At 51.1% G+C, this 18464-nt stretch overlaps 2 protein-coding genes across 2 annotated transcripts in view; both read left to right on the top strand.

Moving 5' to 3' along the window:
* The window catches only part of ARTN (artemin), a 10065-nt gene extending 9259 nt beyond the window's left edge, over positions 1-806 (top strand). The window contains exons 4-5 of the mRNA XM_008570403.1: positions 389-506; positions 584-806. Coding sequence (XP_008568625.1) covers positions 389-506; positions 584-806 — 341 coding nt within the window. The remainder of the gene's footprint in view (positions 1-388; positions 507-583) is intronic.
* IPO13 (importin 13) overlaps positions 107-18464 on the top strand; it is a 20929-nt gene continuing 2571 nt past the window's right edge. The window contains exons 1-15 of the mRNA XM_008570396.1: positions 107-964; positions 2714-3450; positions 9336-9476; positions 9583-9724; positions 9832-9998; positions 10207-10327; positions 10414-10561; positions 10996-11177; positions 11259-11285; positions 11479-11613; positions 11771-11914; positions 13212-13292; positions 13823-13960; positions 14139-14235; positions 17203-17255. Coding sequence (XP_008568618.1) covers positions 881-964; positions 2714-3450; positions 9336-9476; positions 9583-9724; positions 9832-9998; positions 10207-10327; positions 10414-10561; positions 10996-11177; positions 11259-11285; positions 11479-11613; positions 11771-11914; positions 13212-13292; positions 13823-13960; positions 14139-14235; positions 17203-17255 — 2397 coding nt within the window. The 5' untranslated portion in view covers positions 107-880. The remainder of the gene's footprint in view (positions 965-2713; positions 3451-9335; positions 9477-9582; positions 9725-9831; positions 9999-10206; positions 10328-10413; positions 10562-10995; positions 11178-11258; positions 11286-11478; positions 11614-11770; positions 11915-13211; positions 13293-13822; positions 13961-14138; positions 14236-17202; positions 17256-18464) is intronic.

Genomic DNA, 18464 nt, shown 5'->3' with positions numbered 1-18464 from the left:
GTCTTGGCGCGGCGGGGGCCTCGGGTAGCGCGCCGCTCCTTCGCCTGCTCGAAGGCGCCCGACTGGCGCGAGGACAGGGCCAAAGACCCGGAATGAGTTTCCACGCAGTTCCGCTGGGCAGTGCCGGGCTGTGCTGGGCCGTGCCGGGGCAGTCCAGGACGGGAGGGGGTGGGGGCTTGAGTTGGCGGTGCCAGGGACAGGCGCTCGGGGCAGCCCGCGCCTTGCTGAGGTCCCCGCCCCGTCCCGGCCAGGCCGGCTCGTCTGTCAGTCCCTGGGGCCGAGGCAGCGGCGGTAGCCGGGCCGGAGCCGGGCGGTGAGCAGAGCGCGGGCCAGGCCAAAAGGAGGGGATCTGCTCCAGCCACTGAACACCACGGACTCTTCGCCCCAGATTCACCAAGCTGCATCCCGCGCTTCGTTGGACGCCTCCGTAACCCGCGAAGAGCTATCTCCCCCTTGACCCCCCAGCCCCGTGACCTCCTCATAGCACCCGAGAGCTCACCCAGACAGTGGGTACAGGCCGTCAACCCTGTGACCCCCTCAGGGGCCAGGGACTCAGTTTCCCCCACAGGCCTCCCTTCCTCAGATTCTGGGGACAGAGCCGTGACCTACCACTAGGACCCCCGCCTGAGAGCTCCTCACTGACGGCTCCCTCCTCGGAGTCCCGCTCAGTGGGTCTCCTAAGAGCACCCCTTTTTGTCTCTGGCAAGCCCCTCACCCTCAAACGGGGTGGGGAGGCCTTGGCAGCCATGCCCGACCTGGGCCCCCCCTCATCCCGCCACTTCCTGGGCGCCCAAGCCCAGGTCTAGCAGGGGGTCAGCAGCCGAGGGGCTGGGGCAGGAGACAGATCAGGGTCCACCTCCCTACCAGGGAGGGAGCAAAGATGGAGCGGCGGGAGGAGCAGCTGGGGGCTGCAGGGGCTGGAGCAGCACCAGCCTTGGACTTCACTGTGGAGAACGTGGAGAAGGTATGAGGGTTCTGGGGTGGGCACTCCAGTGACAGAGCAGAAGTTCTGGGGACTGACACTAACGCCAGAGCTCAGGCCTGGGCTGAGTGCCCGCTGGAATGGTGCCCCCAGAGCACCTGGCATTTTCTGTCTTTCTGGGTAGGCAGGACAGCAGTGTTGCAGTATCCTAATGGGCTATTTTTGGCTTTCCTTAGACACGGGCCCCCTATGGACAGATGCTCTAGGGTCTTGGGATGGTCCCTTTAGGGTGCTGATGGCTTAGACTTCCAGCCAGACTGGCTGTTCTCCAGCTCCGTGGGAACTGCATGAGCAGTGCGGTAGGAAACCGGGAACCCAGGATACCTGAAGCTTAGTCCCTGGGAACTATACTGATGCTGGACTATACTGAACCTGACTTTGAGCCAAGGGCTCAGAAAATAATCTCAAACCAGAACAATCTGGGCTATATTTTTGCTCTTCAGTGGAGAAGGGTCCTTCCTTTATTGGATGGAAGCCAGACCAGTCCTGGGCATGCAGGAGAGGGGCTGGCTCCCTTTATTTTGTGCTGGGTCCAAGTGGCCTGGCCCTGCTGGCAACCTTACAGGGCTTTTCCCTACTCACCTGTCCACATAGCTCCCTGCCATGGCCCACTTTCCCAGGCTCCCCCATTGCCGGATCCATGTTTTTTGAACTGCTTCCCTAGTCCTTTTCTATGTTCTGCTCCCAGCAGCCTGGAATACAGGAATGCATGCCCCATGGGATGAATGGGGAGAGATGGGGCTACCTTGCTGGAAAGCAGGGGATTTTTGCAGATGTTCACTTGTTATTCTTGAGCCCTGTTTGCCATAATAAACAATGAAGATGCCTCCCTTCTTCTCTTTTCTGCCTGCTTTGCCATCCCTGAGGGGCCAAGCAAGAAATAGTGGCCATAACTGGCTGTCAGGGCTACAGATAGGGTTAAGCCTGCTTGGATGGAGCCTGCTTTACGGTTAAGGATCCTGGCCTCACTCTCCCACCCCTTGGGGCTGGATAGTGTTGGCATGGTGGTGTGCTACCAGGGAGATAAACCACTGTTTTCTTAACTGTATGAAGTCCCATTGGAATTGGGACCCTAGGGATTCTGCTAGTTGAGAGCTCCAGGCTAAGCATTAGCTGGGGCTGCAGCTACAACCAAGGCTTCTCTGGATCAGCTTGTTGGACCCTCACATGTGCTTTCTGAGGGGTGTTCTCACCCTCCTCTCCAGTATGTGTCTGCCCCAGGGCTGCCCAGCAGAAGTCTTAGTCCTGCTCAGATTTCACACTGGCTTTGGTGCCAGCATCTGGAGTGACCTAGGATGATCCTGAGGGAACTGAATGGAGCTGTTGGAGTTGATGGGAGCAGCTGTGCCTGGGAGGGTCAGGGCCCCTCAGGCTGTTCCATGCTCTTCTCAGGCTTAGCTTCATCCCTATGGAGCCATTCCTTCCACCTAGGCCTTGCCCTCAAGGCCTCCTCTTTTTCTGCTTTCCTGTGGAGGTTCCCTCTCTGAATCCATAACATTTTTGCTATAAGGATAAAAGGGTATGGTAGAGCATGGGCAAGGTTCAGGCTCTCAAGATATCGGCAGGACCCTGGGCCCAGGAAACATTGCAGAGCCTTGAGCTCTTCCTTCTTGTTCAGCCCCCCAGTCAGGGAGAGGAAGCAGTCTTGCAGGACCAAGTCACGCCCTTTGTTCTGGGCTCTGGCAGAATCCATAGTGGCCAGCACCTGCTCAGTCCTGTGCTGTCCTGCAGGCGCTGCACCAGCTGTACTACGACCCCAACATTGAGAACAAGAACCTGGCTCAGAAGTGGCTGATGCAGGCCCAGGTCTCCCCACAGGCCTGGCACTTCAGCTGGCAGCTACTGCAGCCCGACAAGGTGCCTGAGATCCAATACTTTGGGGCCAGTGCCCTGCACATCAAGATCTCTCGCTACTGGAGTGACATCCCCACTGACCAGTATGAAAGCCTAAAGGCACAGCTCTTCACCCAGATCACCCGCTTTGCCAGTGGCTCCAAGATTGTGCTGACTCGGCTGTGCGTGGCACTGGCCTCTCTGGCTCTCAGCATGATGCCTGATGCTTGGCCATGTGCTGTGGCCGATATGGTACGGCTCTTCCAGGCTGAGGACTCACCGGTGGATGGCCAGGGCCGCTGTCTGGCCCTGCTAGAGCTACTGACAGTGCTGCCTGAGGAGTTCCAGACCAGCCGCCTGCCCCAGTACCGGAAAGGCCTGGTGCGGGCCAGCCTAGCGGTGGAGTGTGGGGCTGTTTTCCCATTGCTGGAGCAGCTGCTACAGCAGCCCAGCTCACCCAGCTGTGTGCGTCAGAAGGTGCTCAAGTGCTTTTCCAGCTGGGTGCAGCTGGAGGTGCCGCTGCAGGACTGTGAGGCACTCATTCAGGCTGCCTTCGCTGCTCTGCAGGACTCGGAGCTCTTTGACAGCAGTGTGGAGGCCATTGTGAATGCCATCTCACAGCCTGATGCCCAGAGGTGAGCACCTGCCCAGAGAGGGACTGCCTACTTGGCCAACCACACACCTATCCATCTATCTGTTCAATAAATAATAATCGAGTGCCTACTGCATGCATGGTCCTATGCTGGAGATATAGCAAGGAATCAAACAAGACTTGGTCCCTGTCCTCATGGTTCAGAGAAGGAGGCAGACATTAAACAACTAATCATGCAGTGCATTGTTCAATTAAAATATTTGACTCTTTCTTCTCATTCTCTCAACCAATCACCAACTTCTGGCTGTTCTGCTCCTGGCAATATTGCAAATCTATTTTTTTCTATTTCCACTGCTACCACCCTAGCCCAAGATATCATCATTTCTTTCCCCAGATTACTGCAGAGCTTTCTCACCAGTTCCCTGTTTTTTTCTTCTACCCTTCATTGTCCCAGCAGAGATATCTTTTGAAAATGTGAGGATCTGATCTTTCCTTTCTGATCAGAACCCTTCAGTGGTTTCTCTCTGCTCTTAGGATGAAGTTCAGAATCCTTAATGTGACTCATAAAGATGTTGCACAATATGGCATCACCAACCTCATCTCATACTGATCTCCTTGCTTTCTACTCTCTCACATGGTCTTTTCAGCTCCTTTAATGTCCCATGCCCCTTCCAGCCTCTGAACTGTCACATGTACTTGACATATCACCTCTGTTTTGGCTTAAATTTCACTTCTGTAGATGTCTTCCATGATTTTTAAGACAAAGTTTGGTCTTCTGTTAATTATCTTAGAGTTTTCAGTATTTTTCCTCCTTAGCCTATAACATGATTTCTTTATAAATAATTTACGTCTCCCCATTAGTCTCTCAAATCTGTGAGTACAGGGGCTCTGTCATTTTACCCTGTCACATTGTGCCTGGTATGTGGTAGCATTCAATATTTTTTGAATGGATGAAAAGTAGGAGTTGCCTGAGTGAGGAGAAGTGGGGGTGACTGGGGGAGGAGGGGGAGCGTTCCAGGCTTCTGGAACCACAGCAGTTGCAAAGACCTGTGGTGGGTACACTCAAGGACCTGTAAGAAGGTGAGAGTAGTGAAGTGTTCATTTGGCAAACGTTAATTGAGCACCTCCTGTGTTGGATGCTCTACTGAGTATTGGGAGCATATAGATGAATGCTTTAACTTCTGCATGTCAGGAGCTCACAATCTAGTGGACACATGAGTGGGCAAGTATAGTCAACATAATGAATGCTCTGATGGAGAAAGCAGGGGGCTCTAAGAGCCCAGAGGGGAGGCATTTAATCCAGCCTGAGTGTTGTGAAAGGCTTCCCAGAGGAAGTGACAACCGAGCTGTGCTTGGAGGGCTATGTAAGAGTTAGCCACATGGAAGTGATGGATATGGGGAGGACATTCCAGACAGATGAAAGAGCCCAAGCAAGGGAAGGGTGTGAAAGAGCCTGGTGAGTCTAATGATTTGTAAATTGTGGGTATAATTAAACAGCAGTGTTTAAGGGCCAGAGTTGTAGGAAATCTAGGCCCAAACCACGCAGGACATCATCAGCCAAGCTTAAGATTTTGGTCTTCATCCTCCTGAGTATGATGTGAAGATGTTAAAGGATTTTAAGCAGAGAAAATGGCCTGTTAAGATTTTTGGTACAAGTTGGATTGGAAAGGGCAGGACTAAACACTGACATTTCAGAGACAGAGCTTTGGGAACCCTTGCAGAGTTGGAGGGGAAAACCACTGAAAGAGACTGCATGGAAGAGTGGTTCATGGCTCAAGCCTTGGCATTAGTCATGGCTGAGTTTTGAGTTTGAATCGTTGATTTTCCACTAGATCTGAGACCTTGGGTAAGCCACTGCTAAGCCTCAGTTTCCTCATCAATAAAATGGAGGTGATCATATCAACCTCATAGAGTTGTTAGGTTTAAATAGGATACTGTGCATAAGGCCTGCCCCTGGTATTCATTCACTAAAGAATATTTTGACTCCCTGAGTAATGGGAGTTCCTTTGTGGCCTCTGCTGGGGGAAGGGGGGTGTGGTAGTCAGCAGCACCCATTTGTACATACAGGTCATTAGTACACCATTTGTTTTAAATTGGGGACTGTGTGTGTTATTGTGTGTGTGTTCTGCCTTTCTACCATATGTGATTAGTTTAACGGTAACTTTACTTACTTTTTAAAAAAAGGAGGAGAAACATATGTAGTTACTGTTAAAACTGATTAAGGCTGTTTACTTTTAGAATTGGTCATAAGAAGTGGAAACTGAATCATGCAATAGACAATGGCCTAACTTGATCGGTGGCTAAAGTTGAAAAGTGGTTGGTTTCTTTTTACATTTTTACATATATGTGTATACACACACGTATATAATGTGCTTAACCACTGCCTTAGAAAACTTTATTTATTTTTCTTTATTCTCCTTATAAAACTGTAAACAAATATTGAGTTGATTAAAAAATATATATTTTGGGGGCCGGCCCGGTGGCGCACTGCTGCAGTGCGCCGCTTGGGAGTGCGGTGGCGCTCCCGCCGAGGGTTCGGATCCCACATACAGACCGGTTCCTGCTCACTGGCTGAGCGAGGGGTGGGAGCAACACCGAGGGTTGCGATCCCGTTGCCGGTCCCGGTCCGGTGCGGGCGCAACACTGAGGGTTGCGATCCGTTGCCAGACACGAAAAAAAGACAAAAAGGAAAAAAATATATATATATATATATATTTTGGTATGAGGATTAAATAAGAAAATGTCTGTAAAGGGGTTAGCATGGTTCCTGTGTACTCTGTAAATGGCAGTTGCTAGTACTTGGTATCATGATTGCGTTGGCAGTTAGTATGGTACCCCTCCCCTGGCTTCCCAGGTTTTCCAACTTAAGGTGGATACCAAGTCCCAGGAGAAAGCCTCTCTTGGCAGCCTGAAGCTCACGTGCTGGGGGTGCTTAGACAGTTGGTGGCTAAGGGGAACTGATCAGGGCAGGTGCATGGATGATGTGGGCTGTCCTTGGATGCACCCAAGTTTACTCACTCAGCCAGTCTTAAGGGCTCTGGCAGGTAATCGATGCCCCTTCCCTGAACGAATGAGTGAGCAAGGAGCCAGTGAGGGAACCCATAGCCGCCTGGGTGCCCATTGGCTGTAGCCCCTTGGTTGCTTAGCAACTCTCCCCATTTTCTCAGCTCAGCTCCTGGAGCTCTAATTGCAGCTCAGTGTGAGCAGCAGCCAAGGAGTCCCAGCAGCCCTGCGCCAGCTGCTAGAGCTGACCACTGGAGCCAGGGCTCTTGAACCTTGTCTCAGTTATGGTTCTAAAGACGTCCTCCTTATCTCCCTCCCCCAAATTTGAAACCTCTGGGGCCTCAGACTTGTTCTCCAGTCCACTCACAGATCTCAAGCACAGGTGCTCAGTTGGTAGGAAATCTATGCAGGAGTTTCCCCCATGGATGGGCTGTACCCAGCCCAGAGTCAGAGCTTGGGCCCTGTTGTGTTCTGTTTCCTAGCTTTGGCTTGAGAAAGTCACCTTCAGTGGCTTTGATTCCTGGGTCATCCAAGCATTGCCTTCCCCAGGTTTACTGACAGCAGCCCTTCTTCCCATGGTTAAGCTTGCACTCAGGTCACCCTTTTTCTGCTCCCTCCTTAGCTGCTGCTGTTTCCTGGCTCTCTCCTTTGAATTTTTTTTTTTTGTTTGTTTGTTTCTTTTTCATGAAATATGTTTTTAATCCAGGAAAAGCTTTTTATTGAGGCTGGGGGAGGAGAGAAGATGAATTACACAGGCTGTTGGGGGCTCCCATCAGTTAGGACTAGAGATATGGGCTGAGATCTGCATAGATCCTTTGGGGAATTTCTAGTTGGGCCCTGAGAGAGAAGCGTACCTATTGCAATTTAAGGGGCTGTCTCTACCTGGAATCTGCCTCTGAGTTGCTGTATGACCTTGAGTAATACTGTGAGCCCTTCTGGGCTATGTTGTCCATGACTTATCCTATTATGAGTCTCAGATGAGACAATTAAGAACCTTCACTGAGCACCTACTATCTGCATGAAGTTTAGCAGGTGGAGGGAGCCTTGGAATAGAGTGGGGATGTTTTGGAGATAGGCCACTACCTCCTGCCCTCATCTGGGCTACTGGGAAACTTGCAGGCCTTGGCCCTGCCCCTGCTCTTTGTGCCAGAGTCTGGCCTGAAAGGTGCCCATTGTCTGGTGGTGCAGCCTGTGTCAGGGTCATGAGACTGAAGCTATCCTTGCTGTCTCTAGGCGGCACCCCCTGGGGCTGTCTCTGGGCTGGAGGTATCCTGGTATAGATGGCTTTTTCTACCAGGATGGGGGTAGGGAGAAGGAGGCCAACATCCCTGGACTGGTTGCCTCTTTTTGGGCTTCTCATCCTCCCACTAAAGTTATAATGCTACTGCCTAGCAACCTGCTTGGGGCAAGTCCAGATAGAACTTTTTCTGGATCCACAGTCCCCACTCCCTTTATAGATTGCTATGGTGACTCTATGATTGACAACAGAGGGGTCCCAAGCATCCGATCTCCCCTGAAAGTATGCTGCTTCTGCTTACTCTGATGTCCACAGAGCAGTCTGTTGAGAGGGGTCCAATAGGACGGAGCTAGCCTTCTCTCAGTCTTTGTATGGGCTTCCTCTGTTCCTCCTTCAGGGATTATTGTACTTTGGGGCTCTGACCAGGACCCTCTTCTTTTCTCTCATTCATTCAACACTTTCTCCCTGAACAATTCTCATCTACTCCCATAGCTTCAATTACCAGCCGTTAGCTGATGACTCCCAAATCTATGTCTCTTGCTCTAACCTCTCTGCTGGGTTTGGGGGCTTTATATCCAACTGTTTCTGGACACTTCTACCTGCATATCCCACCAGCTGCCTCTGAGTTAACATGCCTAATACTGTACTGAAGTTATCAACTTCCCACTTCCCATTAAAGGTGTTACGGTTTCCCTCTACCCACCTCCTCCAGGTCTCTACTTAGTTCTTTAGCCAGTAACCCGAAAGTGTCCTTATATTCAATCAATCATTAAGTCCAGTCCATTTTGCCTCTTAGGTCTCTGAGTTCATCATCTACTTCTCTCCCTTCCTACTGCCACCAGACAACACAGGAGTTGGAATTTGGTGGTAGGGGATGGAATGGATGGTGGGGATTGATGCTCTCATGAGCTGTTACTGCCTTCTAAGGTCTTCTTTAACAGGGCTCCTGAGCCTGTGTTAACTCTTCTGTCTCCTACCCTGTTCAGTCTCCGCTAACACTGTATTAGTTTCTTAGGGCTGCTGTAACAAAGTACCACAAATTGGGTGGCTTTAAACAACAGACATTTATTGTCTCACAATTGTGGAAGCTAGAAGTCTGAAATCAAGGTGTCATCAGGGCCATGCTCCCTCTGAAATCTGCAGGAGAATCCTTCCTTGCCTCTTCCTAGCTTCTGGTAGGTTGCTGGAAATCTTTGGCATTACTTGGTTTCCAGCTGTATCGCTTCATCTCTACCTTTGTCCTCACGTGGGGTTTTCCCTGTGTCTCTGTCTTCACATGGATGTCTTCTTATAAGAACTCCAGTCTTATTGGTTTAGGGGCCCGCCCACTTCAGTATGATCTCATCTGCAATGACCCTATTTGCAAATAAGGTCACATTTTCAGGTACTGGGGGTTAGGACTTCAAAATATCTTTTTGTGTGTTTTGGTGAGGGGGGAACAATTCAACCCATAACACTGATCTTCTTATACTTCCTTCCCAGAGATCTCCTGGAGATCCCTGACCTAAGGTTCTTCCCAACATGGGCAACGTCAAAACTCCATGTGGCCATGACCTCTTTTTTTTTTTTTGCTTAGGATTTGATATGGGGAGGCTGGCTTTGGTGGAAGACAGGGAGATCGTGCCTTTCTTTCAAAGCTGGTGGGAGGTAGGTAGATAGCTTTGATGGGTCTCACCTCATGCCTCTAGGTACGTGAACACACTCCTGAAACTTATCCCGCTGGTGCTGGGACTGCAGGAACAACTGCGACAGGCAGTGCAGAATGGGGACATGGAGACCTCCCATGGTATCTGTCGCATTGCTGTGGCCCTGGGCGAGAACCACTCCCGGTGAGGAGGGGGGCCTCTGGGGGTGGGACAGCAGGGCCCTCTAAGAGATCGGGTTATGGAACCCCTTTGGGAGAAGCAGAATGACCTTACTGTATCTCTTCCTCAGGGCCTTGCTGGACCAAGTGGAGCACTGGCAGAGCTTCCTGGCACTTGTCAACATGATCATGTTCTGCACAGGCATCCCTGGCCACTATCCTGTCAATGAGACCACCAGTTCCCTAACTCTCACCTTCTGGTACACACTTCAGGTGTGTCTGTGTAACCAGCAGGAGGACTGGGCTGTGATGGAAGAAGGTGGATCATGGGCTTCTATGGCTACGGGCGAGGTGGCTAACTCTCTTCCCTGCTGTCTCAGGATGACATCCTGTCCTTTGAGGCAGAGAAGCAGGCTGTGTACCAGCAGGTATACCGGCCGGTCTACTTCCAGCTGGTGGATGTACTTCTGCATAAGGCCCAGTTCCCTTCTGATGAGGAATATGTATTCTGGTCCTCAGATGAGAAGGAGCAGTTCCGAATTTACAGGTGATGGTAGCAGATCAAACCTAGCTCTAATTGGAGTCCTGAAATAATGAAGGCAATGAGGGAAGGGGTCCAAGGCCAGGTTTCCTGAATTCTGGGGCTCCTTTCTCTATTCTCTAGGCATTTTTGCAGGGTTGTGAGGGTACTGGGTACTCTCCTAGGCTTGGGGGCAGGATCCAGACAGTGTAAAAAGGCTTCATCTGCTTCTCAGGGTGGACATCTCAGACACGCTCATGTATGTTTATGAGATGCTGGGGGCCGAGCTGCTCAGCAACCTCTATGACAAGCTGGGCCGTTTGCTCACCAGCTCAGAGGAGCCCTACTCCTGGCAGGTACCTACCAAGCTTGATTCCCTCAGCCCTCCCAGACATGTCACACCCTCCTTCTCAGCCAAGCCAGTGGCACCTTCTTTCCCCAGCACACGGAGGCCCTGCTCTACGGCTTCCAATCCATTGCGGAGACCATCGACGTCAATTATTCTGATGTGGTGCCTGGGCTCATTGGCCTCATCCCACGGATCAGCATCAGCAACGTGCAGCTAGCAGATACTGTCATGTTCACCATTGGTGAGGCCTGCCGCACACCCATGACCACATTCCCAGAGCCATGGCACCCATCCCCAGCCATAGCCATCATGTGGGGTCCGATCCAGAATGGAGAGATGCATGCCCATATACATAGTCAGCTTTGCAGCCAACTAATTGTCCTGGGAGCTCTAGGGGCCCTTCCTACAGTGTACTGAGCTGCAGTTCAGTGAGGCTAGTTCACTATCAGTGGAACAGCAGAACCAGGCCTCTGTTGAGTAACCCCTTCCTGCTTCTTGGGTGAAAGGCTCATATTTGAGTGTACACACACATATTTGCCCATTCAGTCCCCTGAATGAGCAGTGCTCTTTGCTGGACCTGCAAGTTGACCTTGTTAGGATGTCTGCCTGCCTCAGAGGCATGGTACAAAGCCATCCTGGCCTGTCTCAGACATCCTCCTCTTTCCCTTCTTCCAGGAGCTCTGTCTGAATGGCTGGCTGACCACCCTGTCATGATCAACAGCGTTCTGCCCCTCGTACTGCATGCCCTAGGCAACCCCGAGCTCTCTGTCTCTTCTGTGTCCACCCTCAAGAAAATCTGCAGGGAGTGCAAGTATGACCTGCCACCCTATGCTGCCAACATTGTGGCTGTCTCCCAGGTATGCAGAGGCCGATGGTGGTGCTGGGCCTCAGGGAACACTGCACTGCATTGATACCATGTTCCTTCTTTTTACTCCCAGGATGTGCTGATGAAACAGATCCACAAGGTACGGCTCAGAAGTTTCTAGGGGTCTCCTTTGGGGTGTTGTGGGGATCTCTTATCTCAGAAATCCTATCTTTTGCCTTCCCCTGCCCCTTGTCCCTTATTTTCTGCTCTTGGAACCTTCCCCAAGAGGCTATTCTCCATGTTACCCACAACTAGATGTGGACAGGACTCATCACCCATATTCTGCCCCACAGACCAGCCAGTGCATGTGGCTGATGCAGGCGCTGGGCTTCCTGCTGTCAGCCCTGCAGGTAGAGGAGATCCTGAAGAACCTACACTCACTCATCTCGCCCTATATCCAGCAGCTAGAGAAGCTGGCAGAGGAGATAGTGAGTGAGCTCTGGGGGCCAGGGAGCAGCACTGGGACCCTGGGGCTTCCCCTTGTGTGGGCTATGGCCAATGAAGGGTGGGGTTGGAGCTGGCACTCAGGGTTGGGGACCATGCTGGTGCTGGGAGATCTGGACCTTGGTTCACTTCTCCCTGTAGCCTAATCCCTCTAACAAGCTGGCCATTGTCCACATCTTGGGGCTTCTCTCCAACCTCTTCACCACACTGGACGTCAGTCATCATGAGGATGATCATGAAGGCCCTGAGCTCCGGAAGCTGCCAGTGCCGCAGGGACCCAACCCCGTGGGTGACATTGTCTTTGCCATTCCACCCCCTGCCCCCCCCACCATAGGAAAGTCATTGTTACTTCCAAATCTGTGGGTAATGTCATTGTTCCCCTGGCCCCATGAGGGTAATATATTTCATTGCCCCCCACTCTGTAGATAGCAATGTTATTATCTCACTCAACTGTGTGCATGACGTTATCCTTGTCCCCAGCCCAATTGGGGTGATGTCATTAAGATTCCTCAGCCCTTTGAGGGACACTGACATTATATCCTCCAACCCCCCAAGTGATGTTATTATGGGCCCATGTTCAATGCCCAACTCTGTGAGGCCTTCTATTTCAGCATTTGCAGGTACTGAGGATGCTTACATCCTCTGCATGTAATAGGTCTTGCCTTTGAGTTGCTCCCAGTCTAGAGGAAATACATGTAAACAGACTGTCGCAAAGCAGTGTGATAAGTACTGTAATAAGCTTGGGCACAGGGGATGGGGTGACCAGTTACAAGCTGTTTGATCTGGGGCAAGCCTTAGCTTCCCATTCAAAACTATGAACATTGGAATATCTGGCTTGCTTACCTCATAGAACTTTGCTGGACAGCAAATGTGGTCTTGAGGGAAAGTAGTTTGCAGACTGTAAAGTTCTGTAAAGTTCTGTATGGATATGAGGGACTGCTTTGGTCAGTGTTCCCAGAAGACTTTCTCCTGGAGAAAAGGAAGCCATAGGAATCCTGACTTCTCTGCTCAACTCCCTATCTATTTCAGTTACTTTTTTGGCTCCAGACTAAGCCTGGGCCATCATTGTCCCACAGACCCCCTCCTCTTTCTGTGGTAGTCGCTCTCCTGCCTTCCTTTACCTCCCAGCCCCTCAGTTTGCTCCCTGTTCCTCTATAAGCTGCTCACGTCTTTGCCTCCCCTGGGACTCCCTACCTCAAGCCTATTTGGGTGAGACAGCATCTCAGACTCCTTCAGGTGCTAGCCCATAGCCTTGAGTTTACTGAACAGAAATGGAATGAATAGGGAGTGATTAAAAAAAAAAAGTTTACAAAGCTTTCATAATCTCATGAAGCACTTGTGATATCTCTGCTTTACAGTTTGAGGCTTCCTCTGAGATGATCCCTGCAATTCAGGACATCCTCCTCTATCATTCACGGGGGTTCAGCAAACTGCTCCTGCCCCCGGGGGTTCCCTGCACTAAGTCTTCAATGTGCAGTCTGGGGTAATAGGTTTGAACTCCTTGCCAACTCCCTTCTACCAAGTCCTTCTCAGGTGGGTGACAGGGACGGCAGGGGCACCTCACTTCTCCCTGTGTCTTTAGGTGGTGGTGGTGCTGCAGCAGGTCTTCCAGCTTATCCAGAAGGTGCTGAGCAAGTGGTTGAATGATGCCCAGGTGGTGGAGGTAAGCTCTGACCCGTGCTCTCTGCTTCCAAGGTGACTTTGCTCAGAGGTGGAGCAAGAGTAAGATGTTGCTGCCCTGCTTCAGCTTGTGGTGGTCTGGAGAAAATAGGGGAGGTTAATCCTGCTCCAGAGATACAAGGAATCTTTTGGAAAGACGTTTAGAACTCCCTAAGTATCACAAGAAGTGCTTGACAAAAGAACTATGATGTTAGGGCTGAGTGACAGGCATCTGTTTTAGCATCAGAGACCTGCCTTTGGTCCCTTTTCAATTCAGGTTTCTGTTGCTGTTGCTGCTGTCTGAGAGGAAATAGTGGAGATGTAAGTAGCAAGAGTTAAGTCGCAAAGCTACGTCCTGTGCCCCTTTTGCCCCTGCCTTTCAGGGTGAGGGTCAGACTTGCTTGCCTTCCTTGGTTTGCAGGGCCAGGCAAGGCTTATAGGTAAGGGTCCTTTCTTAGGCCTCTGTGCAGGGCTTCAGTTCTGTTCCAGTCGGTTGTTACCTGCTGAGCAGGGCCCCTTTGATTTCTTCCCAAGGCGGTGTGCGCTATCTTTGAGAAGTCTGTCAAGACACTGCTGGATGACTTTGCCCCCATGGTGCCACAGCTGTGTGAGATGCTGGGCAGGATGTACAGTACCATCCCCCAGGCCTCTGCTCTTGACCTCACTCGACAGGTGGGCCTTCTGGTTGGGGCAGCTAGTGTTCTGGATTTCATCTTGGCCAGAGATCTGACCCTGGGTTGGGGTGGGTCAGATGGCTGCTGTGACTGGGGTCCCCACCTGCGTTCCTGTGATGTTGACCAACCTTGGCAAGCCAGGCCTCAGCTGACCAGTATTCCCTGCTTCCTTATAGTTGGTCCACATCTTTGCTCATGAGCCTGCCCACTTTCCCCCAATCGAGGGCCTCTTCCTGCTCGTCACCTCTGTCACGCTCACTCTCTTCCAACAAGGTAAGTCCTGACCAGGGTCTCTGCTGCTGCCACCACTGCCACTGCCTCTGCTTCCCCAACTGGGGAGCCAAAGCTGCCCACTCTGTTTTCCTCTGTTCCCTGAGTCACACATGGGACTTGATGGGAAACTTATGGGATCAAGCACAGCACAATTATCACCTTACAAATAGTTGATACCTTAGGTTGAAGTGGAAAAAAGGGTGAATGTTGTCTTCTACTGGCCTGCTGGGTTCAGGGCCAGTCTGGATATGGGGGAAAGAGGGGACAGAAGCTCTGAGGGACTTGAGACACTAGGCTGGCTCCTTCCCTTTGGGATATAATGAAAAGTGGAAAGAGCATGGGCTTTGAGGTCAGACAGACCTAGATTCTAAGCTAGTCACCACCAACTAGTTGTGTGACCATGGGCAAGTCACTACCTTTGCCGAGCCTTTATTTCCATATCTGTGAAATGGAGATAGTGTCCTTGAAGTGACTGTTTTAGGTATTAAAGTTGTACCGCTGGGCCCCTGGCTTGGGGTTTTTGCCATGAAGTACTCAGAGAGTGCTGGCTCCTTTCCCTGCATCAGGGCTTAGTTCTTTCTAGGCAAAAAGCCAAGTACGTTTGGCTGTGATCCCAGCTCCCAAGTCACTGTGGCCCTCTGCCTGAGAGAGTTGGGAGCAGAGGATCCAGGCTTCCCGTGCTGTCTAACCTAGGCTTCTAACTTGGGAAAGAAACAACACTGTTCTGCCAGCCTCATGAGTCTTGTATGGACTTGTGGTCCCAGGTTTGAGGCTTATCAGGGGTCTCAGCTGGAACCCAGAGTGCTCTCTGCTCATATCCTCAGGGTCTGGTCCCCTGATCCTGGCCTCTGTTTCTGTGGGCCATGAAAGCTGGACCAGAAACTTTGGTGTAGTTGTCCTAAACCCCACCTCTCCCACTCTTGGTATCCAGTCTGGGACAAGACCCTGTGATCCTGGTGCCTCAGTTGGCCCACTTCTCCCTGCCCTCCATGGCCACTGCCTCAGTTTAGGGTCTCACCTGGATTACCTCAGCAACCTTCTATCTGGTTTCCTTGACATCTGCCCTTCTCTCTGATCTATTCTGCACACTAGCCATAATGTCTCTATAGACACAAGTCTGGGTATTTTTCCTTTCTGGCTTAAAATCCTTTCATTGCTCCCCATTGCCCTCAGGTTATTGTACCATTCCCATCCACATGACAGAGCTCTGGCATACTTCTAATGTCCTCTCCTGCCAATGTCCTCCTGACTCCAACATTCCAGCCACACCGACTTTTTCCTTACTGTGTCCCATTTGATCCCTGTGCCTTGTTCCTCTGACTGGAATGCTGTATGCCCTTTCCTTCATGACTTAGAAAGGAGGAAGACTGCATCAGTCTTCAGAGAAGTTCTCTGAGGCAGAACTGGGTATTTCTAACTCTGTGCTGAAACTACATCGTGTATATACTGCTAATACAGCAATGATCACACACAATAATCCGCTTACATGTCTGTCTCTCTTCCTAGACTGAGCCCCTGAAGGGCAGAGTTGAGTCTTCTCTCTCTGCTTCCCCAGTCCCCAGAATGAGGCCAGCATAGAGGAGGCCTCAGACACTGTTAAATAAAGGAGCACAAGGGTTCCCTGCTCTTGGAACCTTTTTTCCTCACTGTCTGGCACACCTCTAGCAGGGTGGCTGCTGAACATTGAACCTGCTGTTCTGCAGGGGGACCCAGGCATGGGGCACATCGGACCACACTTTTTTTTTTTTTTTTTTTTGGTGACTGGCCTGTACAGGGATCCGAACGGGCCTCACTTTCTAGGACTTAAGTAACTCGGGGTTCAAATATGAAAGAGACAGGCTCATAGTCTGGAGAAAGAAGCAGGGAACAGATTAGTATCTACTTTACAGATGGAGAAACTGAGCATTGTGGCTTGCACAAGTTCACACAGCTACTTAGTGGTGTCTTAGGCAGACGGTTTTGTATCGCATCCTCCTGAGACTAGAGAAGCCTGGGCAGGAGCTCTGGCATGCCTTGTTCTTGCCACAGGAATCATGAGAACTGGAGGCAGAAGTGTCCAGCATCATATTTGTTGGGCTTGTTTGTTGTCTTGCTGGACAGGTTGGCCCCCATAACTGTTATGCTGTCCCAGTCTTAGCCATCCCTTCCTCAGGCTCTGTCACTGGACTATGGGGGGACATGTTGACTGGTTTCCCTCTTTCTTGGCATGTCCAGGTAGTGGGAGCTGGTCCTCAGCCCTGAGCCTGGCTCTCTGCTGAGTCAGTGTCCATGTGGATGGGCTTTGCTGGAGTGAGACTTTGGTTTTTGGCCTTACAATGCCATTTCCTCCCCTAGGCCCTGCCAGTGACGTGCCCAGCACACTGGGCACTGCCTTACCCAAGCAGGAGTCCTCTGGTTTAAGTGGACCCTATAGATTCCTTTCCTTGGTCAGACCAAGAACCCTAAGGTCATTGCAGTGAGGGGACTCTTACTCAGGCCCTGATGTCCTGGCCTTTCCAGAACCTTCAGCCATGCCTCAAAAGGAGGTACCACAGCGACCCCTTCACCAGCCCTGCCCTCCTCTTCGATGACTGGTGATGGGGAGGTGGGTGCTAGGAAGCAGTGTAGGGCTATTGCATCCTGTGGGAGGCCACAGCCAAATTGTGGGGGCTGTTTCTTTAGCTACATGGAGTCCAGAATTGCTCAAGCACCAAGGGATCACTGGGTGACTGGCCTGAGGAGGAGTGGGGAGTAGGTGGAAAGCCCTCTGGGGGGAGCTGGGGCAGGCCCGTCCTTCACTTTGCCGTCTCTTTCTGTTGGGCTTCTCCCAGTTCATGGTTTTTGTATGTTTTGTTTCTTTATCTTGCTTCCTGCTGCTCATGTGCCCCCACGCTGTCTCCCTGCAGGCTCTCAGTCCCACATAACTATATGAGGTTGAGTTGCTGTTTGTATAATTTTTTCTTAAGTTCCATCTTTATTATATTTTAGGGCCCAGGGATCATCCTGATATTGTTGATTCATTTATGCAACTCCTGGCACAGGTGTGTTTTAGTTTTATTCATTCACGTTCTGTTCTCTCTCTTTCTCTTTCTCTTATGTTGAAATTCAATTTAAGCCTATTTTTAGCTTTCTGTTGACAAATTTTTTTTCTGTTCAGTTGAATAGAGTTTCTTCATCTGTTTCCGTGGAAGTTGACAACCCAACATCCTCCTTTAGTGCCCCTTTGCCTCAACTAGTTCAGTCTTCTACAAAGACCAGGGAGAGGCTGATCCTGAAGAGAGGGAGCTGGGCTGGCCTGGTGGGGGGAGGATGGGAGGGGGTGGTAACTGTGCCCAGCAACTCCTGTGTGTCTGGCTTGCCCGAGAAGTTCAGGAGTAGGGCTGGAGCTGAGGGGCCTGGGGTTCACTGTCCCCGTGCTCCTGCCGGGGACTGCCTGCCTCAGTGCCCCCAGCCTGCTCCTGAGAGGTAGGCTGGGAGCAGCTCCAAAGGGTAGGGCTGAAGATGAATGTGCCCAGTGGAGCCCAGAGTTGGGCTGTTGGAGAGGTTGTGCTGCTGCTGGGAGGTGGGGTGCAGGCTCCACTGTGAGACCACGTTAGGAGGTGTTTGCGTTGGGTATGTGTTTAAGTGAGGTGGACCTTATATTGTATGTTTCGAGTTTGGTTGGGGAAGGGAACAGAAATCACCTGCTGCTGTAAGTAGCATGTGTATTGTGTTGCACGTTGGAATAAATGTGTAGTTGAAGTGTGGATACGTGCATCAATGCGTGTTGTACATTGATGTGTGCTGTGTTTTTTGTGTTGTTTGTTGATATGTTAGGCAAGATGGATTTTGAGTGTGGATCTGTGCTGGAGGTGTGTGTGTGTTGGGCTGTGGGAGTGTATGGTATGGAAGATAGGAGTGTGTCTTATGGTATTGGTATGTCTGGATTAGAACATGTCTGGTTTGGAAGATATATGTATTGACTATGGGAGTGTGGAGTTTACATGATGAGGGGGTCTGTGTGTTGGGGGCTCCTATGGGTTGGGGGGGTTCCTTTGAGTTGGGGTAAGTGTAATGTTTCTTTGCTTAGTAATTCCACAGATATGTATTAGGTGTGTAATACATGCTTGGTAATGTCCCAGGTGCTGAGGATGCAATGGGCAACAAAAGCAGGCACATTTCTTGCTCTTCTGGAACTTACAGCCTACTTGCAGGGGGCCCGGGGGGGGGGGTCATGGGGGGAGTGGGGAATGGGGAGTGTTTTGGACTTG

This window comes from Galeopterus variegatus, unplaced genomic scaffold (genome assembly GCF_000696425.1).
Source record: "Galeopterus variegatus unplaced genomic scaffold, G_variegatus-3.0.2 Scaffold598, whole genome shotgun sequence".
Classification (NCBI taxonomy): domain Eukaryota; kingdom Metazoa; phylum Chordata; class Mammalia; order Dermoptera; family Cynocephalidae; genus Galeopterus; species Galeopterus variegatus.
Note: the sequence above shows the minus strand (reverse complement) of the source record. Positions and strands in the feature narration are given on the sequence as shown.